At 43.5% G+C, this 24,764-nt stretch overlaps 1 protein-coding gene across 2 annotated transcripts in view; it reads left to right on the top strand.

Moving 5' to 3' along the window:
- The window catches only part of ANO2 (anoctamin 2), a 391,299-nt gene that overhangs the window by 289,783 nt on the left and 76,752 nt on the right, over positions 1 to 24,764 (top strand). For both annotated transcript variants that reach the window (XM_032254535.1, XM_032254534.1), the window contains one exon: positions 15,447 to 15,521. In XM_032254535.1, the coding sequence (XP_032110426.1) occupies positions 15,447 to 15,521 (75 nt within the window). The remainder of the gene's footprint in view (positions 1 to 15,446; positions 15,522 to 24,764) is intronic.

Below are 24,764 nucleotides of genomic sequence, written 5' to 3'. Positions count from 1 at the left end.
TTTTTTTTTTTTTTTTTTTTTTTTTTTTTTGGCCAGTTTACTGTTGCTGCAAGTTCCTGAAAATGTTTTTCTTCTGCCATTCTAGTTAAAAACAAACACTATTTTAGATGTATGCTGTCTACCCTGGCATAAGAGAGATTACTATCCATGGGTTGAGGTTAGAACTGATTGATGTTGTTAACAAAACAATGAACAATGTTCCTTTACTTTTCTGACCAGAACATGTGGATGTTGGCAAGACTCATTATTATGCATGTGAAATCGATTTCAAAGGTCATAATCTTTAAATAAAAATGTCATTTTTTTTTTTTTTTTTTTTACTGAGAAGCCTGGTACCTCTGCTTTGAGTGGAGGACAACCACCACCTCTTAAGGTGTAGGATCGAAGGTACTTATTAAAGTGCTTTGTGTGTAGTGAGGAATTTTAAAACCTGATAAATTCACAAAATGCAAGGTAACTGTAGAGGTCTAGGTCTTCTCTGTTGTGTCAAGCGGATGCTTAGAAAATCAAAACAAGCTTTGGCTGCTGGCCAGGTGGCACGCCCACCTTCAGTTCTTGCCCTTCTTACTCAGTGAGCTACTGAGAGCATGCAGTGGGTCTGAAGTTCATCCCTGGACTGAGTGTAATCAGCATCTGCCCTCGTCCTGTAATCACCTTGCGGGTGGGGGAGAAGGGGGGTGCCATGGGAGTCAGTTGGCAAGTTGGCGGGACTGCCCGACAGATGACATGGCGGATTCTGTGTTGACACCGAGCATGAGGGAATTGTCTCCAAGCTGGTTTCCACCTGTGAGCTCCTCTCAGAGGATCTGTTCACAGAGGAACAAGCCACAGGAGTGCAGGCCCTGGAGCAAACACAGCGAGGAAGGGGGAGTTAAAGAACAGCATTTCCCAGCATTGCCCATGGAGGATTTTCAAAAACAGACTCCTGGCCCTCCTCCAGGTTCTGAGTTGGAAGATCCAGGGCAGGGCCAGGAATCAGTGTATTTTTACCGCCCCCCTCCATGTGATTCCAAGGATTAGCTGATGTGGGACCCAGTGGTATCACCCTCAGGTCCCATCCCAGCCTCTGCCTGTGACCATGGTGGCCTGTCTTCCCCATGACCTGAGCCTCACTGGGTGCCAAGTCCCAGCTCTCCTCTTTTCATTCTCCTTGGCTGAAGGTCTTATTTTCAAGTCCCCACCCACCCCTAGCACGGTAAGCTGTGGGAACCCCTTAGAGCTCCATCAAGGCACAGAAGGGAGTCGATACAGACAGAGGCAAAGGATGCTGATTTCCTTCCATGTTTATTTAGTAGGAAAACTAATGGTAGGAACTAGGAGTACTGAGCCTGAAGAAAATAAGAATAAGAGGAGATTTGACAAAGAACTTTAAGTCTAAACAAATGCTCAAGAGGTTCGTTCTCCAGCCTGTGGGCTAGAACATGAAGAAAAGGACCCTAGTTAAGCTGCAGACCTGCAGATCAGACTAAGAAATTCTATGTGACCTAAAGGGACAGGAAGCACTAGGCAGAGGGGCTAAATGTGGCTGCAGGATTGCTATTGTAGAGGTCCTTATGATCAGCACAGGAGGCTCATGGCCGGCTCGCTAGAGGCGGGAGGAAAGATCAGGTCATTGCTGAGTGTCACTTATACTTCTTGCTACAATGCGTATGAGAAAAACTGCTTTTAAAGTCTGTGGGGCATGCATGGACTATTTTTCTTAAAGTGTTGAGAGGTTGCTATGAACCTCTTACGTTTTTCCCTTTGGTTTTCCTCAGATCCATGAGAGATTGGCACTGGTGTGTAACCTGAAGCAGTGGCACAAAATTGCTTGGTGGGGTTCTTCCTAGGCAAAGCTAGATTTGACCGACCCAACAACTAATACTCATTCCCAATATTAAGAGTGTGGAGCACCACCAAAATGACCATGGCTATTGTTTTTAAACTGATATCCACTCTCTGAGCAATTCATGCAAAAGAATTCTGTGACCGGTGTGACCCAAGTGCTGGATCCATGTTGAATGAGACTTGGAGTTCCCTGCCTGTATGGCACTGATATTTTCTTTAATAAGCCAGATGGAAGGTGAATAAATAAACAGGGAGACTCTGGGTAGCGATAAGTGCTGTGGTAAAGAATAACAAGGACCAGGGATGGGCAAGGGGCATGGGAAGGTTCTCACCGTGGGAGTGATGCTGGAATCAAGAACTGAAGGCTGAGCTGAGGGTGCAGCTGGGTGGAGAGACAGGAGAGGAGTCATGCTAAGGTTTTGCTATGGAAACCGACTTGGCCTGTCCTAGGAACAGGAAGGAAGCCAGTGTGGCTGAGATGGAGTACACAAAAGATTGCATGGCAGGAGATGAAGCTGGAGAGGAATCAGAGCCCAGATCATGGTAAGCATGGGAAGCCACAGCACAGCATTTAGATTCAAAAGTTCATAGTCATTTGGCTTAAGATGTTCGTGTGATGGTGTAGACAAGGCTGTAATATCAAGGATTCATATGTTGAGATGTTCCTTGACTTACGGGGGGTTATGATGGATAAACCCGTCATAAGCCAGAGATATTGTAAGTAGAAAATGCATTTAATGGCCTGATAAACCTGCTGTAAAGTTGAAAAATTGTAAGTTCAACCATCAGTAAGTCAGGGACCTTCTGCAGTACTAATGGAAGTTGCTGATAGCTTTAGGCCAGCCTCCCCTTTCTGCAGACAAGAAGGCTCCAAGAGGGATGTGGACTTGCGTGCCTCGGGCATTCTCACCTCATTAGGAGCAATCCAGCAAAGACTCACTGTACCACTATCACAAAATAGAAGGGCCTCCCTTGAGAGTGACTGGGAAGGGGCGTCTCCAATCTCAATCAAGGCAGGGCACACAGCAGAACAGCTGGGATTTAGGGAATGGCCGCAGAGAAGCTCAGCCCACTACTGGAACCCAGGGAGGACAAGGCGGCCAGCTGAGAAACAGAAAAGTGGAGCCACAAGCTCTCTGGGGAGCCAGAAGGAGCAGAGTAAGTGAGCTGGACCCCAGGAGGGGAGAGAGGGAGCCAGAGTGTTTTTCTGTGTCTGCTAGGAAAACCAAGCAGTGGGAGGAACAGAGAATGTTTTCCATTTTAGCCACAAATTACACTGCGTTCTGTCCTGGGCTTTAGGCATGCCTGTAGAATTAGGTGCTGCGCCACATGACAGCCTCATGCCTCTTTGCCAAGATTCCCCTTCTAGACTGAGGCCCTGACCCTAAAGTCTTTCTCTAGTGCTGGAAGGCATCGAGGGTCAGTCATGGGTGAGTCTACAGGGCTGATGGGTGGGACCTGGAGGCTCAACTCCAGAGAGCCTGTGTGTGCTTGGGCCATTCTGCAGACTCACATTGTGGTAACAGAAGCTGTGCAAGATTAAGGCTCAATGAAGTGAGGGATATGCACTCAAATACTGGCCTCATTCCTCTGGTCAGGCCATGAAAGCTTCCTGGAGGAGCAAGTATTTTAAGAGGGAGAACTAAAGAGAGAAAGAAGATGATGAAGTTGGTAGGGGGAACCTCTGCTGCTATAGTAGGTGCCGTTTGTGAGAGGCCTTGAAAGCCCACCCAGCAGAGAGAGCATTGAGCAGCTTGAGCCTGAGGGGAATGTGGGACCAGGTGGTAGAATGAGGTCACACAAGGCAGTTTTGTGACTTTAGGCCAAGAAGAGCAGCCCCTCTCTCTTTGTGCTGTAGAAAACATTGCCCATAATGAACTGGGTTTCCTTGTCAGTTAGGATCACGGGGTTCCTGGTGGATAAAGCAACGATGATGACGATTTTAATGATGATGATGTTGATGACGATGATGATGATGATGATGATGCTGATTTTGATGATATGATGATATTGATGATGATGATGTTGGTGATGGTGATGTTGATGATATGATGATGGTGGTGATATTGATTTTGATGATATGATATTGATGATGATGATGATGTTGGTGATGGTGATGTTGATGATATGGTGATGACGGTGATGCTGCTTACGTTGATGATGATGATGTTGATTCTGATGATATAATGATATCGATGATGATGGCGATGGTGATGTTGATGATATGATGACGATGGTGATGATGATGACGTTGATGATGATGTTGATTTTGATGATATGATTATGATGATGATGACAATGATAATGATGATGTAGATGATGATGATATTAGGTAACAAGTATTGGGTTCTAACCATGTGCCTGACACAGTTCTATGCATATTCCGTGGATTACCTCATTTCATCTCCACAGCAGCAATCTCATGATGATGATGTTGATGATGGTGATGATGATGTTGATTTTGATGATATGATGATAATGTTGATGATGGTGATGATGATATGATGACGATCTTGGTGATGGTGATGTTGGTGATATGATGATGATGGTGATGTTGATGATGTTGAGGGTGACGATGATGATGTTGATTCCGATGATGTGATGATATTGATGATGTGATGATATTGATGATGATGATGTTGGTGATGGTGATGATGATGATGATGGTGATATTGATGATGTTGAGGGTGACGTTGATGATGATGTTGATTCTGATGATGTGATGATATTGATGATGTGATGATATTGATGATGATGATGTTGGTGATGGTGATGATGATGATGTTGATTTTGATGATATGATGATATTGATGATATCGATGATGATGATATGATATTGATGATGATGATGATGATGTTGATATGGTGATATTGATGATGATGCTGGTGATGGTGATGATATGATTATTGATGATGATAATGATGATGTAGATGATGATGATGACATTAGGTAACAAGTATTGGGTTCTAACCATGAACCAGACACAGTTCTATGCCTATTCCTTGGATTACCTCATTTCATCCCCACAGCAGCAATCCTGTACTGTTGGCACTGTTTTCAATCTCTTTGTTATGGAAAATGGAGGTGTAGAGAAGTTAGTAGGATGCCTGAAGTCACACAGTCAATAAGTGTGCAAGCTGGGAATTGAACCCCGGCAGCTGCCAGACTAGACCACACTACAGTATTCCCAGGACATGGTGAGATGCCCAGTTCCAGCAAGGAAGAAGAAGAGGGGGATGAGGAGAGAGAGAAAAAAACAAACGAGCAGAGAATATTATTTTCTCAAATGTAACTTTATGATTCCTTTTCACAGATTGCTGGCCCTGAGCCTCACTATCTCTTTCTCCTTTGTTTCACTCAACATATATGTGGACGGCTAATGTGGCATGAAGTCACAAGACAGGAGATAACAGCATAACTCCTCTGAGTTTATGGCTTGTATTTATTTCGTGAAAGCAGCCAGAGTCCCATCTCTGCCCTCAAACATGTGCCATTTGTGAGTGGCTGAGTTTATGACATTGACTGGCAGGATTATCAATCTCCACTTGAAATTGCACTGAGGAATCCCCCACACCCAGAGCAACTGATGCACACAGTGGGCTGGTCATAAAAATACATAAAAATCATTAACCAGAGACCTTCAGCCATGTGAGACCAGGTGGCCACTCGCACCTCCTCCCTGAGCCCAGGAACCCATAGGTTTTCCTTGATTCTCATCTCTGACAATGTACCAAGGGTCCTCAAATGGAAAAGTACACTGTATTCCAACCTGGGTGACAGAGGAAGACCCTGTCTCAAAAAAGCATAAGAAACCAAAACTAAAATGGAAAAATATATTGCACTTTTCTACATTGTTCCTCTCTTTCTGGGGTTTCACTGTTTCTCAACCCTTCCTCCTCTAAGCCCCCCACATGTTCATGTCTCCTCAAGCCAGCCATATCAAATCGCAGTGTGTCATGGAGGCACCCAGCACAGGAATCTCCCAAGTGGTGCTTGATCAACTTTAGGAGCTTGTGTTCTTGATGAGGACTTTGGAAGAAACCACTGCTATTTGACTCTTTCTCAGATACAGTTGAACCTAGGCTTTAGTCTTCCACCACCACCCCCACCCCCCACCAAGTCAATCTCTAAATCTCACTCTGCCATGAGTCCTTTTGTCTGGGACCAGCACCTATCTGTAATGCAATTTAACCAACCCAGGTTTAACAAAGTCATTCTTGGAAACAGTCTCCCCCAAGCGACTGCCCTCAGAAACCCCATCCTGGCCCTGCCAACCCTCTCCATCCACAGTTCTTCGTGGTGTTGTCTCTCACCAGAGGCATTTGGCTTCAGTCACCTCCCAATCCATAGAAGACCTTTGCCTGATGCAATGGCTGGATCCCCTGTCCTGGAAAATGCAGGCAGACAGAGTGTCCCTGAAGACAGGAATGAAGAACTGTCCATTTTATTTCTACCTGCCACTGGCTTCAGTGAATTCTAATAGTGCCTAAACCATGCCCTGCATGCCTCTTTACATATAAGCGAGGCTGGTTAAATGTTACCAAGATGGTTTTTAGAGTGGAGGTCCTGATAGGACCTGTTAGGAGACACACTGGTTGAACAGGTACACTATGTACCTGACACTATGCTTAGACACCAGCTACATGGCCTCTGCTCTCCTGGAGCTGACAGTTCATGAAAAGGAAAGACAAGAAAATCAACAGGTACAGTGGATGGGGAATGAGTCAGCTGTGCAGGGCCTGAACTAAGCCATCAGAAGTACTAATGGACAGGAGGGGAAGATCAGGAGAAGGTTTAAGAAGTGGACCCCATTGCACTTGGGGCTGGTCAAAGGTGAGTGTGTGGGAGGAAATCACCCAAGGGAATGCCTCTGTTTCAGGTGTCACTTGCTCAAAGGGTCATGGTTCAGTTCACGTGGTGGAGTGAGGATATAAAAGGTTTAAGGAACAAGATGATCCATTATTTTTGGGACATTTGAGCTGAGGACATTCCACTGAAGATGCTCACTAGGCAGTTGGACAAATGAGTTTGGAGCTTAACAGCGAGATCTGGGCTGGTGATAAGAATTGGAGGGTTCTCAACAGGTGGGTGGTCACTTTTAGCTGGGTGAAGAGTATGGGGGAGGGCTGGTATTAAACTCAGCTGCAACTCTGTGTTCCCTCCAACTTCTTAGGAAAGCACACTAGAGCTGCTCTCCCCTCACCTTCCATCCATTTCCTCGTCACCTGCAGTCTTGGTTTTGCTCCCACTATTCTCTCGAAACTTCCTCACAAAGGTTGCAGATGATCTTAACGGTAAGTTCTAATGGATGCCTTGCTGCTCTGCTCTTAACTTACTTGATGTCTCTGTCAAGAAGAGCTGTGCCGCCTTCTTGAAATGTTCCTCCCTGAGTTTTGGTCACGCGACTCCCTTCTGATTCCTTCCAACATTGTGGCTACTTCATGGTTCATGTATTTTTTAGATGACAGAGCATCGTACCCCATGAGAGGCTGTGGTGTACACAGGCCTGGATTCACATACGTTAGATTCCAGAGCTGCTGCTTATTTACTTCTGAACGAGTTCCATAACCTTCTGGAAACTTCAGGTCCCACAGCTATAGAATGGGAATAATACTCACACCTCAAGGATTATTGTAGTAATTAAATGGGGTATGTCTAAGGCACATAGCCAATAGTCAGTCACATTGCAAGCAGTTTAAAAGTGGTGGCTCTTATTGTTTGGTGTGGCTGCAGGCTGGGTGGCCATACCCAGCAGAAAGAAATGGTTTAAAAGAGTTCATACAGTTAGTTCTCTGACCACCAGCAGCAGCAGCAGCAGCAGCACTCACTGTACTTGAAAACTTGTTAAAAATGCAAATTCTCAGGTCCCATTTGAGAGCCACTGAATCAGAATCTTTGGGATTGGAGCCCAGAAATCTGTTTTAACAAGTCTTGCAGATGATTTTCAAGGTACCTGCAAAAGCCTGAAAACACAGTGGTTTTGTGTGTGTGTGTGTGTGTGTGTGTGTGTGTGTGCGCTTAATAAATTTTGTTTCACTTTATATATTTATTTTCCTTTTCTTCTTCTTTTATTCTTATACTTTAAGTTCTGGGGTACACAGTTTTAAGATAAAGGAGAAGAAAGTCCTTCAGGAGAGGCTGATGTTTAAAGGAAAGGCGGAAAGACTGGCGGTCAACGAGAGGGAAAGTCATCTCTTCAAATGAGACAGAAAGGTCGGATGTGGAAAATGAAGATCAGATTTTAGACGGCAAAAGGAGAAGCTGAGATTCTCACAAGACAACCTTGATTTTTTTTTCCAGTAAAGAAGTGTAGGTTATGTAATGAGCAGGAGAAAAGGGTTAGAAGAGTAGTGGGCTTGTGCAGAGAGAGGGACAACTTGGACACACTGTTGGGAGTATAGGGGAGTGAGGAAAAATATGGCCAGGCGGCAACGGGGACACAGCTGACGCTGCCAGTTGTGACTTCATAGTGATGCGAATCCATGCAGTTGTGTAATTTTTTCAGTGGCACTCAAAATCCCTTATTTTCTTATAGAGGAGGGGATGCTGCTCTGGTTCAATGTGAGGCTCCGTTGTGTGGCTTCATTGGATGAACTCGGGCACGGAAGCATGTGTGTGATGTTGAGTATGACTGGAGTGATGGGCCAGACTGGAAATAAGAAAGAGTAGTGGAAGAATGGGAAGTGAAGAGTTCCAAATATCAACATCACTTGAACTGTGGTGAGGAGCTGCTGGCCAAAGTGAAGTAGGATTGACGTTAGGACATTGAGGAGCAAGTGAGTTTCTGGATCTGAGTTGCTTGTGATGATGGCGGGATTGGAGAAGATGGCAATGCAGATGACAATCACAAAGTACAAGTCCTTATGGCTGAATGGTGTGCCCCCTCAAAGGTGAGGCTCTCATAGACAGAAGAGTGAAGGCTTAGAAGTGATAGATAGCACCTCAGCTCCACTCCTCAGACAGTACACGGAACTGAAGGCAAATAAGCCATTGCTTTCAATATTTGCCAGCATCAGAATAAATCCACTCCGGCATTAAAACATAATTCAAGTTTTAAAGGCACCTGAATATTATTTAGAATTAAAAATCTAGAAGCAACCATTCCTTATGAAGGAATCAGTTAGCAAACAGCCTTCTCAACAGCTGAGCAGAAATGTCAGAGGCCCTGCTGCTGTTGCCTGGAATTAAGTCGCTGGCTAGCCGTGGCGTGTCACCTCTCCTCCTCTACCTCAGGATTGATCTGAGCAGTAAGGGATTGGATTATTTGTCCTCTATGACCCCTGCCAGCCTTCTATCAGATGACTTGCTGTCTGCTAGCTAGAAATGTCATTCTGTTCTGAGTTTAGATCCTTCATGTCATAACGAAAGATGCACTGGATTAACAGGTAGGCAGGAATTTGAGTTAACCTTATCTACTTAAAACCCTGCTGCTGTGTATACATCCTACCCTCTCTCTACACTGAGCCATTCAATCGGACTGCATGATATGGTATCTCCATGCTTCTGCACATGGTGCTTTCTCTGGAATACCCTCATCCCCCTTTTGATCCTGGGAAACTCGAATCATTCTTTAATCACAATTGAAATGTCTCCTAGCCATTGAAGTCTCTCTTTATTCCTCTAGGCTGGAAGTCACTCCTTCCTCTATGTTTCCATGACACTTTGTATATCACATCATGTCGTAATTTGTGTTTATCTTTCTCGGTTTCTGTTACTAGTTAGGGCCAAGAATGTAAGCTGTTCTTCTATGTATGCCTAGTGCCTGGTGCTAGCATGATGCTTGGTACGTATTTAATGTTCAGTGTATACTCCCTGTATAGAAACAAGAGTACCACAACTCACAATTATACAGCTTACAATTTTCCAAGTACTGTCACATATGCGGTATACTCATGGAGGGCTCGGTAAGGGAAGTTATCTGTTATCCCATTAGAAATGATGATTTGAGGACACAGATTATTTGAACAGTATGCCCTAAGCTGCTCAGCTAATAAAGAAGTGGAGACAGGGAATGAAGCCCATGTCCTATATTTCCAAGTCCATTGTGTTTCTCTCCTCTTTGACACTGTCCCCAAAATATTTGCCAGAACATAGGGTCAATATGTGAACATTTTAATGGAAGCCAGTCTGACCGATTCCTGACCCTCTTGTTATTATCCGGAGGGCTGAGGATGATGATGATAAGGAAGCTGCTGTTGAGGATGACAAAGCTTGGCCTCCTGGCCTTTGTGGGCTTCCCCAAAGAACGAAGACCACAGCCTGCTTCTTTTGTAGCCCAAACCCAGTTCCACTCCAGGCCTCATCACTTAGCATTTGTCATCTTCATTCTTCTCTTGGGGTCAGGAGTAACCTGCACTGGTTTAACATCGGTATGACTGAGTATCTCTTCTTTACAGCCCTGCTTTAAGAAAATTCAAAATATAAAAATCTGGATTAAAATCCTAGGGGGATCTGTAGATACTGCCCCTTCAGAGAGGTGAAGTATAATTCCCACACCTTCAATGTGCGCATTTTATGACTTTCTTCTGAAGAGTGAAGTATGGAAAGGAGAAAAAAAGGAATTTTACAATAAAGAAATCTGACAGATATCATCTCCACCAGGAGATCAAGGTTGGCATCATCAGTGATCAGTCATAGTCTAGCCTGTACCCTTGATATGATGTGGTGAAAATGGCCCCTTCCCTCTGTGGCCTTCCTCCCCCGAACACATAGCTTTAGTCTAATCATGGGAAAAATTTCAGACAAGCCTGTATTGAGGGACAATCTACAAAATACTTGACCAGTACACCTCAAAACTGACACAGTTACCAACAACAAGAAAAGTCTGAGAAGCTATCACAGTCTAGAGGAGTGTAAGGGGACGTGGTGACTAAATGTAATGTGCTATCTTGGAGGGGACCCTGGAAGAGCAGATGGATATTAGGTAAAAACTAATAAAATTGTATATTATTAAACTTAAATAATATTAGATTTTATATTTATAAGAAATTATGAAGGAAGTATAAACTTTAATAATAATGTACAATATTGGTTCATTGGTTGTGAAAAAATGGACTTAATTAATAGGGGACACTGGGTGTAGCGTATATGGGAACTCTCTGTATTGTCTTTGAAGTCTTTCTGTAAATCTAAAACTACTCTAAAATAAAAATTTATTTTAAGAAAGAAAGAAAACAGAGGAAGGAAATACCACATCTTATTAATGGAAATGCAAAATGGTACAGCCACTATGGGAAGTTGTCTGGCAGTCTCTTTTAAAGTCAAACATATACGTACCCTGTGAGTTGGTAATTCCAGTCTTTGGTAATTACCTAAGGGAAATGAAGACCTATGTTCACACCAAAACCGGTGCACACATACTTTTACGACGGCTTTATCCATAATTGCCAAAAACTAGAAACAATTCAAACATCCATCAAATCGTGAAAGGATAAATGAACTCTGGTACGTCCCTACAGTTGAATATTGTTTGACAATAGAAAGGAACAAACTACTGAGACACGCAGTGACATAGACGACATGAATCTCAAATGCACTAAATCAAAGAAACCAGACTCAACATACTCTATGAATCCACTTATGTGACATTTTGGAAAAGATAAAACCAGAGGGGCATAAAACAGATCTTCCACGTTCTGGGGACTGTGGGAGGTGATAGACTACAGAGTGACATGGGAAAATGATGGGAAGTGATGGTATTATTCTATGTCTTCATTGTGGTTGTGGTTTTATATGACTATACATGTATCAAAACTTACAGAACTGCATACTGATGAGGGTTGCACAAGTAATGAATTTTACTATGTGTAAATTATACCTTAGTTAAAAAGGAAGCCAGGTGTGGTGTCCTGTGCCTGTGATTTCAGCTAATCTGGAGGCTGGGGTGGGAGGATCGCTTGAGCCCAGGAGTTTGAGGTTGCAGTGAGCTATGACTGTGTGACTGTGCGTCAGCCTGGGTGGGAGAGTGAGACTCTGTCTCTAAAACAAGAAAAAGAAAAAAAAAACAGAAAAAAGAAAACAACTCAAGGATGATTGCCACTTTACAAAATTATTCTCCAAGGGATTTATTTAAACAGCCCTCTCACCTGTTGCCTTTTCGGTGATTGGTGGTTTCCTTTCCAAATGTTTACCTTGCCAAAAGGGCACTTATGTGGTTTTATTACTATGCTGCTTGCTGTCTGGAGGCTCAAAAATGGGAACCATCATCAAGGGACACAGACACAAAGAGCTGAGACAAAGAAGCTAGCACAGAGGACAGCTAGGCTCCTGGCTTAACAATGACTGCATTAGCTAAGTGCTTTATAGACACCTGCTTTTGATATAAACATGAAGCTGATTAGGCCCTACTGTTATGAGCCTTCCAGTTTACAAAGCTCTCTCATATGCATGCTCTCAAGTGATCCACACAATACCTGGGCCACTTAGATGGGACAAGCCTTGTTATTTCCGTTTTAAAAGAAGAGGGAGATGCTAAGAGTTCTCATCCCTCTGTGTGCCTGCACTCTCATGACCTGCTTCATAGGTTGGCTGATTTTAAATGTGGGGTAATTTGGTGTGATAGATATAACTATTTTATATACTTTACAGATAGGGAATATAAATTATTTTACAGAAAAGGAAGCGGAGGATCTGGGAATTTCCCAAGGCTACTCACCTAAGAAGTACCAGGGCCAAGAGTTCAGAACTCGGATGTTCTGTTCCCAGTCTGCTTCTCTTTGTACTGTCTTACATGCTGGTTATGGGATTTTTATGTAGAGTGTATTTAAGTTAAGGATATTTTGCTACAAATCTTCATATTGTTAATGTATCAGTGAGTGGAGAATTTTAATTGGCTTCCATTATTAGAGCCAGATTGTTATAAGTAAAAACTACTTTACTCAAACTGTCATTTTTACTAGTGACTCTGGGAGCTTGGAAAACAGTGGTGCAATGTTTGTGTTTCTCTTGGCTTCTTATGTTGGGAAAGTGTCTGAATGCAGGAGTACAGCATTGCATCGGAAGCTATGACTTCCAGAAAAAAGAGATCATCAATGTAAACGTGCGAAGGGGTGATTTTTCAACACACGCTAGAACGTTATATCAAAATGAGCATTGTTTTCTTTTAGTTGGTTTGAGATGACATTTAATTCGGTTGCTTTTTAGTTATATCTCATTTTTATGCAAAATAGTGATGCCACCTTCCTAAACAGGTTCAGCTTAGAAATGCTTTTCCTTGTTTCCTTGGTGTTCTCTGAGCTCCTCCTGGGCAGAGCTGAACCTTCTCCTCAGCGTGTCCTCAGTATCTAGCACAGAGCCCGACCCATGGACACTGTTCAGACTGTGTTTGTTGAGTAGAACTGAACCAAGACTCATTCCTCAAAACCTTTACCATGATTAGGGGGCCTCAGGAAAAGTCCCTCCATGGCCCCTCACATTTCTCTTCAGAATCCCTGTTGAGTGTTATCATCCGCTTGCCCATCTTCAGCTTTCCGTGTCAACATCGTAACAAAAAATCTTCAAAAATACCCTTAAGGAAAACGCTAGTGTGTGAGTTAAACTAAGAATTAATACTGAAGGAAAATGAAAGAAATTCTACTCCCTCTTGATGTTTGGCCCAATTTAGAAGAATATGAGGACAGGTGTGGTGGCTCACGCCTGTAATCCCAGCACTTTGGGAGACCGAGGCAGGCGGATCACGAGGTCAAGAGATCGAGGCCATCCTGGCCAACATGGTGAAACCCCGTCTCTACTAAAAATACAAAAATTAGCTGGGTGTGGTAGCATGTACCTGTAGTCCCAGCTACAAGGGAGGCTGAGGCGGAAGAATTGCTTGAACCCAGGAGGTGGAGGTTGCGGTGAGCTGAGATTGCACCACTGCACTCCAGCCTGGTGACAGAGCAAGACTGTCTCAAAAAAAAAAAAAAAAGAATATGAATGAGTCTTGTTCCAATCCCATTAGAAGTAGGTTTATATGTGCCCGTTTCTTTAGAATGGCCACAAGATATAGTTACCTTGTTCTACAACTAGGTAGAACTCGACCCTTCACTCAGTTCCAGGCATGCACTGTGTGACGGAAAGCTTGTTGGACTATAGGAGTCTAGAAACTGGATTCTATCACTAGGTGTGCAATTCTGAATCTATTGCTTGTTTACGTGATCTGTAAATGCAAGTGCTAATTACTAAATGAATTCAGCTATAACACTCATTTCTATTACCATTTATTAAGCCAACTCGACCCTTTACTCAGTTCCAGGCATGCATTGAGAATTGTTCCCCTTCTCAGATCCCCTCAGGCTCACGCCCAAACTGGCCAGGGATTCTTAAACCTTTTGGTGTGTGGGTGTCGTCTCTGTTTCCTTAGCCTGTGAGCCCCGCAGAAGTAGTGATCGTGTCAATTTTCTTTTGTCTCCCCCGTGCCTGGCACCAAGATCCACGCACCGTGGGCTCAAGAGTGATTTTTAGAAAGAAATCATTTAGGATAAGGAGGTCCTTCGCTTACAGTACAAGCTTTCAAAGGCTAGATGGCACTGTTGCTAGCACCAAATCAGGTGTGTTCTGAATATCAGTGGTGAGGAGGGGAAAGGAGAGAGAGCAGGGGCCCTGGAGTGCTCACCGCTGAGCCGCGTTCAGACACCTTGCAGAAGTACTGGTGGATGCTTGCCTTCCTGGCAGGGAGTGCTCTGCCATATTCTCTGCACCTTCACAAACACGGCTTCAGATGGTCTTCCCAGCTACCTTGTGTACCAGGCAGGACAGCTGTATCCATTCTAATTTTATAGAACTGCAGCTCAGAAAAATCAAGTGCCTGAACTAAATTTATACAGAAGAGCTGTTTAATTAGCAGAGCTGTTTACCATTCATAGCTGCTGGCTTGGCACCCCACCCCCTACCGAATGAGGGTCCTCAGAGCGTGCTGAAGGAGGATGCTGGTTGGTGATACGATCGTCCCAGGGTAATGGCCTGGGTGAACTGGACCCCGTCTGAGGGGAAAAAGGCAGGATTCTCAGCTAAGCTGATTGAATGGATCAGCTTAATCTGTGCCTCAAAATGTATGGATTGTGAAAAGGGGGAGCACATAACACTACATGTAGCTTCTTTGAAGAAAAACATTGTGGGCGATTTACACAATTGTGAGCTCTAAGATCAGTGGTTGATGTTTTATTTAACAAATGCCCTATTTATAAGATGCTGCCCTGGGGCTGGGGCGCATCTGTCATTTGTCCATTTCTTTACTGCAGTCACATGTTTCTCACAAAACTCCCCTGTGCAATAGGCAGGACAGGTATCACCATCATGCCCAATTTACAGACGAAGAAAGAAAAGGTCAGAAATGTGAATAAGAGACAAATCCAGGATCACATAGCTGATAAGTGGTTGAACTAGAACTTTAGCCCAGTGTGAGGCTGAAGTCAGATCTTGCTCCTTTTTCATTGTAGTATTTCCAGGCTAGGCCGGCTTATCTAGAAATTACAAAATTAGGAGAGCTGTTGTTGATATGGAGAGTAAGGCATCAGTGACGAGAAATAGATCTATATAGAGTGATAATGATCAATCATATGCAAATATATGCAAATTGTGAGCAAATTAATATCTGTTATTTATGCCTTCTGATTGTCTCTGCTCTCCCATGTCTCCCCAGGATGATGAAGACAAACTGACATGGAAGGATCGTTTTCCCGGTTACCTGATGAACTTTGCCTCCATCTTATTCATGGTAATTTCTTTGAGGGACCACTTGCCTGTGACTGCATGCATGTAGATGCTGTCGGGTGACTACTTGTGAATATTATATTCTGCTATGAAAATAAGGAGAGGCTGGTAAAGGGGAAGCCACAGTCCTGTGTAGAGGGGTAGGATCTTGTGTGATAGTGAAGCCATTGACCACACATGCTAGAAGCTGGACCTTCCAGGGAGTGGGTAGAGAGATGGTGCTTCCACATTGAGACAGACCAAGAACTTGGAGAAGGAATCAGATGGGATGGCTGCAATTGCAGCAGCCTGTTTGGGCTTTGGGGTGGTTCTCTCTGACATTCGTGGATAAACCAGAATCTGGAAGCCACAGGAGATAGTCAGCTTGGGCTCAGTAAGTCAAATGATGAGTCAAATGATTCTTTAGCTTCCCCATAGTGGCTGGGTTTATTTCCTTGTGCTCTACCTTAGAGTTTCATAGTGCCCTTTTGCAAGACTAACATGGTGTCAGCTGTATCCGGGAAAGCTGAGGGAAAACCCTGTGATTCGCATTTGCGTTAGATCGATAAAGTGGTAGCAGTTCATTCTTGGTTGCCAGCATGGGCAAGACAGCAGCATATGAAGCTAGAGGACCTAGAAGAAGGCAAAAGTCAGAGGACTAAGTTAGGATTACTAATACCTCACATCTCTTTGTGGAAATATGCCTTACAGTATTCAAGATTGGAGGCTCTGCTTTACAAAGAAGTGTGTGTACTCACAGCTCAGAGCATTTCTTAGCAGGCCTGCACATTACTTGCAGGGTGGAAGAGGGATTACTTATTCCAAAAATTGGCCTGGAAATTGTTGTAACTCTGACTCTGGCCTGAGATTACCACCGCCATTATTTTTGCCATCATGACCATTAAATACAGGAGCTGTGTTTTTATCTCAGAAATTTAGAAGGTGAAGGAAACTTAGATCCCACCAATTCAACTTCTCATTTTGCAGGTGAAGTTCAGAGTTGATAGGTGACTTGCAAAAGCTTAGAAGTCTAAATTTGTTTTCTTCTCGTTGCTTAACAAGTGCAAGTCATGTGGAATTTATTCAAGAATATGTGGTTAGTTGCAGTGTGTTAAGCTGTAATGATATAAAGTTTAATTTAGCACTTCAAAGCCTCCCATAATATGCATATAATTGTCAAAGAGTTTATTCATTCATTCAAGAAATATTTAATGAGTCAAATGATGAGCTTGCCACCATTCTTAGACACTTGATATACAGCAGAAAACAAAACAAAATAGTCCCTCTCTTAAAAAATTTACAGACAATAAATAAGTAAATAAAACAAGTAGGTAAAATAGACTTCTATCCCCGGTTGTGGTAGGTTAGGGTATTTTTAACATCCCATTTTGCTAAAATTCACAAAAAATATTGGATAAATGCATTTTTCAATCTTCTCAAGGCCTCAAAGGGCTGAGAGGATAGGAAGTAATACTGGGCTAAAATCTAAAGAAAAATGGGAACCAAGGAAACAAATACCTGAGCACTAGAGCTGCTTTTACCTCGAGAACGTTTTCTCATCTAGGCAAACTCAGACTTTGGTTTTGGTGGTTTAATGGGAGCGAGGAGGATAGAAATCAGGGATAACGGATGGCTCACAATGGGAATTTTAACAGGGCATCCTCACCAAATTAAATCAGAACTCCAAAGGGCCATCTTCAGAGCACTTATGAGACTACAGAAAAATATTATTATGGATCTAAGCAGAGAAGGGAGAAAAGGGGAAACGAAATTCTGTGCTTAGAAGTGGCCAGGGATCTTATATGGAAGACCAGGGATCTTATATGGAAGACCAGGGATCTTATATGGAAGACCAGGGATCTTATATGGAAGACCAGGGATCTTATATGGAAGACTAGGGATCTTATACTGAACCACGGTCTTCAATATAAGATTGAAGACCTTGACTGTGAAAATAATAATGCCAATTCTCATGAGATTAAAAAAGATAGAACTAAAGTTTACGCAGCAATATATGTAAGTTTAGTGGGCAATAAATAGAATAATAATTTTCTAAGTTCTTTATACTGTCCACTCAATAAACTGATTTTAAGATTTTTATGGAAGCACAAAGGCTAAGAATAGTCAACAAGCTCTTGAAGGATGGATGTGTTACTGTAATTATAAAACTACAATAAGTAAGATAATGTCATATGCTTGTGAGAAGAGTTAATTAGCCCAATGGAACAAAATAGAAAATAAAGAACCAGATTAATGCAACAGGCACTGCATGTAACTGGGTAAAAGAATGAACTTCTCAGTCAGTGCTTCTGGGACAGTTGGGTGTCCATACAGAAGAAAATAAAACTGGGTCTTAAAGATGAACTGTGAAAGGCAAAACAATAGAGTTTATAAATATATAAGAAAATATATGTTCATGACCTTGGGGCAGGGAAGAATTTCTTGAGCAAGATGCAAAAAGCACAATTGTAATATAATGCTGGTAAATTTGACTATATTAAAATTAAGAATTTAAGTTCATAAAAGACCTCATAAACTCTGTGGGAAGACACATTTTCAGAATGGGTTAATATATTTGCAACAACTATCACTCACAAAGAATTATTCTCACTGTATATAAAGAATATAAAACATGGAAAAAGGTAATTCAGTATAAAATAGGAAAAAAATGAATATGTACTTCATGAAAGAGGAAATCCAAATGGCCAGTAAGCCTATAAAAGAGTATCCAATTTCATTAGTAATCCTGGAAATTCTAATTTAAACCAGAGTGAGATACCATATATGCCCAAAAGTCTGTCAATAACAAGTGTTGGAAAAGATAGAGATTAAAAAAAAATCTTATACGCTACATGTAGGAGTATAAGTTGAAAAAGCAAAACACCTTGGATACAGTTGGCATTATCTAGTGAAACTGAAAATACATATATCCTGGGGCCCAGAAATTCTACTCCTGGATATCTGCCTTAGAAAACCTCGTGTATGTGAGCGGCAAAATACGTATAGAAGAATGTCTATGGAAGCCCTGCTTATAATAACTCAACCTGGAAACAATCCAAATAATAAAATGCTGGTAAATTTGACTAGATTAAAATTAAGAATTTAAGTTCGTAAAAGACCTAATAAACTCTGTAACAAGATGAATTATCAGAATGGGATAATGTATTTGCAACAACTATAGCTCACAAAGCCTGTCACCACCAGAATGGATATATAAATTGAGGCAATTAAATACTACATAGTCATGAGAATGAGCAAACTAATGTTGTATATATACAACATCAAGGATGAAAAATAAACAAGATGAAAGAATATATACAGTTTGATTCTACTCATTGAGAGTTCAGAGACAATACTCAACTCTATTGTTTAAGGATGCATACCTCAGTGTTAAAACTATCAAATGAGCAAGAGAATGATTATCACAAAATTCTGCACAGTGATTGGATCAAAGGAGAGATGGGAGATCACGTGTGTGTGCTGGGGAGAAGGGCAATCGGAGCTGCTGGCAGTGCTGGTCTGGGCTATACTGGTGTTTATTTTATTCATTAAACTCTGTGTGTGTGTGTGTGTATGTGTGTGTGTGTAAAATGGATTTTTCTGCATGTTCACAATAAAATTTAAAAAGCACAAAATGCATATATTAAATAGGTTGGTCAGGTAAGTTCTCATTAAGATGACATTTTTATCAAAGATCTGGAGGAGGAGCAGGAGCCAGCCACATGGATATTCTAGGAAGAACATTCTGAGCAGAGGAAACAGCAAGAGGAAAAGCCCAAGGGGAGCAATGCCTGGGATCCGGAGGGACAGCAAGAAAGAGCCACAGTGTGGCTGGAGCCAGCACCCTGGAGGGGTGGCTCCAGGTAGGGCCCTGGAGGCCACAGTTAGGACGTGGGCTAATTCTATGTGAGATGAGAACGCCTAGTAGAAAGTTCTACAAGGAGTGACATGACCTGTCATGCATTTCAAAAGGATCATTCTGGCTGCTGGAGTGAGAAAATGCTGGTAGAAAGGCAAGGGTGGGAAGAGGGAGACCAAGTAGGAATCTGTTGTGATGGTGCAGGAAGTGTGGTGGCCTGGGCAGGGCGAGTGAAGAGAGTTTAGATGCGAGTTCTATTTTGAAAGTAGACTGAAAGAATTTGATCATGTGGTAGGAAACTGAAGGGAAGTCAAAGATGATTCTAAGGCTTTTGTTCGGAACAGCCCCAAATCTGCAGTTATTCCTTACTTGGTTGCCCTCACGATGGACATGAATCTGGGGTTCAGAGAAGACATCCAGGCTGGAGACCCAATCACTGTAGAAGGCATTGAAAGCTACGAGATTGAACGAGATCACCAAGGGAATGAGAGTAGATAGAGAAAATGTACCAGGACCAAGTCCCAGGATGCTGGAGTGCTGAAGTTTGGGAGCGTGACGAGGAGCCAGAAGGAGAACTGAAAAGGGACAGGAAAGAACAGGGAGTCTCAGAAGTCAAGAAAGCGTTTCAAAGGGGCAGGGCGATCATTGTATCAGATGCTGCTGATCAGTCAGGCAAGGAGAGGACTGAAACGAGGAGCTTGTCTGCTGCCTGAGAAAAAATGCTGTATCATTGTCGTCGTCGTCATCCATCATCATCATCATCAGCATCATCAAACAACAAATGGATCACCGAACCACCATTCAACAAATACCAGAAACGGAGTCAATGGTGGGTCATCTTGCCAAAGTTCTAAGTTTTTTCTTTTTTAAAAATTCCATTGATACCTCGTAGACTGGAAAGTAGAAATTTTTTATTATTCAGAAATAATATATAATTATCTTTCCTTTATAAAATCTTCCCTTTCCCAACCCCACCCAATTCCAAATCTTGATAGAAATGCAAGATTCTGTATCAGAGCCAATAACTAATTGAGAACCTCACTATGTCTGGGGTCCCACAAATGCCACCAGCAAGTTCTGGGGACTGGACCATGTGGGCAGGAGCTGGGAGCAGAGTGGTGGGAATGAGGGGAGTCCCCTTCACACATCATCCTTCACAGTCAGGTGCTCAAGCTTGTCCAGGCTTAAGCTTCCAGACCAAGGAGAATTGTTAATAGCACTTCTTTTTTGCTCTCAAGAAAAGTGTTCCAGATTGAACAATGCATTATATTGTTTCCTGCCTATGTGGTTTTGGAAAATCCTTATTTGACACTAACTTGTCCTCATTTCTTTTTCCCACTTAATAAAAGCCCAGTTTTCTAAAGAAAAGGGGCTTGGCATTACTCTAGAACAAGGTGTGGGGCCTGAGATGAAGGGCTCAGAGTGGTGCCTAGGAACAAGTAATTTTCTGTCATGAAGTTAGGGTAAGCCAAAGACACCTACTATATCTCTCATCTCATTGCTTTCTTCACCCCTGTGCCTGAACCTATGCAGAAGATGCCAGGACCATGGGCATTAGGAAGTTTTCAGGGATGCCAGTCTACCAGGTCAGTTGGGAATGCTTTTAATGGGGTGATGAGAGCAAAGACAGGGCCCAGTGCTATTTCATCTGCCTCCTTACGTTAGAAGCCAGCATGGACAAAGATGAATTTTCTCTCTTCTCCAATCCAGTGTGTTCAGCTAAAGTTTCCTTTTTGAATGAGCCCTCCTGTTTTCTTCTTGCAAGGAAGGGGATTGTCAGAGGCGATGTCCCTCCTCTAGAGCTAGGTGCCTGAGCTTTCCTCGTGTGCTCCAGATAGTCATTTCCTTACACTTGGATATCAGGAGCCCACCATCAGAAATCCTCCTCCACAGCCTGGATTCTCACCACAGCCCCCTCACCGATCTCTCTATTTGCACACTGTCCCTGACAGATCATCAGCATGCTCATTTGTGAAAAATGAAACTGGCCGGGAGGGACATGGTGGCTCTGGCCTGTAATCCCAGCACTTTGTGAGGCCGAGGCGGGCGGATCACGAGGTGAGGAGATCGAGACCATCCTGGCCAACATGGTGAAATCCCGTCTCTACTAAAATATATTTAAAAAACAATTAGCGGGGCATGGTGGCACGCACCTGTAGTCCCAGCTACTTGGGAGGCTGAGGCAGGGGAATTGCTTGAGCCCGAGAGGCAGAGGTTGCAGTGCGCGAAGATCGCGCCACTGCACTGCAGCCTGGCAACAAAGCAGAACTCCATCTCAAAAAACAAACAACAAACAAAAAAATGAAACCAACTCACGTCACTCCTCTGCTCAACTCTCTGATGGCTTCCCATCTCCTGAGGTGTGGAAGCCAACATCCTCACACTGCAGGGCTCCCCTCCTGGTTGCCTGCCCATCTCCCACTCCACCTGTCCCCTTGCTCACTCAGTGTGAGCCACTGCCTGCCTGAAACACCCTTCCCTCAAATCCCTCGTTTAGGTCCTTGGTAAAAGGTCACTTTCTCACCTGTCTCTTTCCCAACCACCCTATTTTAAATTACAGCTGAACCCTATACCCTGTTTGCTTTCTTTGTCTACACAGTATTTCTCATACCGAAGGTATTACATATTTTACTGTTATTAGTTTATTGTATATATTTTCCCACTTAGAAGATCCACTGTTGCTTTTTTCCACTGGAACCTAGAACTGAGACTGGCACAAGGAGGAGCTTGAGACACATGTTTTGAATGACTGAGGGAGTAAATACACTAGGTGGATGTCATAGGGAGCAGATTATGTCGGCGATGAAGTTGCTAGTGTGTGCACGTGCTTGTATTTTTATACCTGAGCTACTGTCGTGTGCCATGCCCTGGGCACTGTGCCACTGGATCACAGGGGTTACTTGTGCCTCGTGCATTGCAACTTCCTCCTCTTCCCTTTTCTGGAAAGTTTTTCATTCTTGTTCTTTCCTCTGAGACTTTCCCATAGGAAACTGTCCCAAAACTTTTTCTGTGGTGTTTTCTCTGACTTATCCGCCTGCTCTCTGCTGAGAGCATACCAGAAGCTTGTGAACAGAGGCCTGTGACTCCATCCAGCTGCTGCTAGGCTCATCTTTGTTGTGTGTGTGCGATAATTTTCTCAACTTTGCTTCAGAATGCAAGTTCTGGAGGGCGGTGAAGAGGCCCCTCTCTTTCCTGTCTGTCTCAGTGTTGAATAGGACTCTGGCCTCTGTAGCCTGGCTTATGTTGCACTTTGTTTATGCCCCAGAAGTAAAGTTATGATATGAAAACACCATGTACAGGGCAGCCGGATCCCCTAGAGCTGCTGACCATCAAATCTCTACCAAACCAGTTCTACAGGAGGCGCTGCTATGAAGTGGCTTAAGGCACAGAATGTGTGGTACAAGACAAACTTCCTTTTGACCTAGTTGGAAGAGACTGATCACAAACATGGAATATACCCAGTGCAGTGGTTTACACAATAAGCGACCAGAAAATATGCATTGAACTTAATCAAGAAAGTCAATAATGTAGCCAGAAGTGGTGAAATAGTACTGGATTTAGTGCCAGAAAACCTGGGTTTTAATGTCAGGATGGCAATGTAGACTTTGGAAGCATGGAGCAGGGTTCAAATCCTAGATCATCATTAAATCTCATCTATTAAAGGCATATCTTGCCATGGTTGTTAAAAGAATCAGTGCTAGTGAAGATATGCATCGAATAAAGACATCTAGAAGACACAACTCGATCAGCTGGCATTGGTGATATCACCATTAACATCTCAGCTCTGCCATATACCCTCCAGACCTTGGATCAATCACATTGTTGCCTCCTGGGCTTCAGTTTTCTTATATATGAGACTGTACATAAGACTGTATGTAGATGATTTGTAAATGCTAAGATTTTAAAATTTCTACCATGTTCCGGAAGACTAGAGCTGTAGTCCACACCTTGTGGCCTTGAGGAAATCACTTCACTTTTCCATGCCTGTTTCTTCATCCGCAAAATGGTCACGTGGCTGGGTTGGTGCTCTGCAAGTTCCTGAAGCTTGAAAGCTCTGTGAATCTTGAGATGCTCTGGAAAACACCAAAGGAGAGGTTCAGAGCTTGATTTCTATAGTGGGATAGGAAATCAAGACCAGAGAAGGCAAGCCTGCAAAGAACCAGAGAGTTGAAGTGAGGTGTGCTGGGGCTAGAGCTAGGGAGGAAGAGGGGGTGGGAAAGAAGGCTTTCCTAGGTAAGTAAAACAGTGCTCCTTGAGTTTGAATAGGAATCCTGTTAAAATGCAGGTTCCAGGTCAGTAGGTCTGGGGTTGTGCTTGAGATTCTGCATTTCAATCAAGCTGCCAGCTGATGCGGCTGGTTCGGCTGGTTCGTGGACCACACTTTGAGTAGCAAAGAGTGTTCTTCCTTCTCTAGCTTAGCAGCTGGGCCTCTTAGAGAAGAACAGAAGCTGATCTTCTCTCCACGTCTTCCTCCATTTCCCTCCCCCAAGACCCTAAAGCAAAAGGATGTTTTTACCATTGTTTTTTCCCACTAGTCCTCCCAGTCCCAACCCCAAATACACACACACACACACAGACACATTTACTCACTCCTCAGTACTCTCACCTCTCCAGCCTCATCAATACTTTCATCACTGCTCTTCACTGCAAGAGTGATTTTTGGGGAAAAGAATCTCACACCACATTTTCTAGGCCTTTACTGTCTGGCAGTGATAATCCCAGAGGCATGGGAAGTGAAAATGTCTACATTGTTGGAGTGGGTGATGTCATGTCCAGGTTTTCCCAGTTACACAGCAGTAGTCCCTACTTAGTCCTGGAGGCTGGTGTTTCTGCCGCTCCCCACCCCCACCCTGCAGCAGAAGAGGGGCCTCACACAGAGTGTTTTTCCCATCTAACCTCTCCTCTCCCCACACCCACACACACCCAAACACACACAGCCTTCCTCTACCCAGAGAACGCCACCTTTCTGCTTTCCTTATCAAGGGCTTCTTTTTCACATCATGGCCCTGGGGCAACTACTGGTATTTCTGAAGCTTGCCAGGATAAAGAGCTGAGTGTGCCACCAGCACACCCCAGGCACCCACCAGAGGTCTGAAAACATTTATACCTGGTCACATCTGCAACCCATTGGCAAGCCACTAGAGTATCTTTCACACTGCTTGCAAAGAACTGCCCAAGCCAGAGGCCCCTTCGTCCCCTCCCCTTTCCTCCTGTGCCTCCTCTCCTCCCTCTTTTCCGTCCCTTTCCCGGCAGGCGCGCGCGCGCGTGCGTGTGTGCGTGCGTGCGTGTATGTGTGTGTGTGTGTAGTCCAGCTGTGTGTGTGTGTAGTCCAGCTGTGTGTGTGTGTGTAGTCCAGCTGTGGGTGTGTGTGTGTGTGTGTAGTCCAGCTGTGTGTGTGTGTGTGTGTGT

The sequence above is a fragment of the Sapajus apella genome, unplaced genomic scaffold, assembly GCF_009761245.1.
Source record: "Sapajus apella isolate SASKATOON/1434 unplaced genomic scaffold, GSC_monkey_1.0 scaffold86, whole genome shotgun sequence".
NCBI classification, from domain to species: Eukaryota; Metazoa; Chordata; class Mammalia; order Primates; family Cebidae; genus Sapajus; species Sapajus apella.
This window is presented reverse-complemented; position numbering and strand designations above follow the sequence as displayed.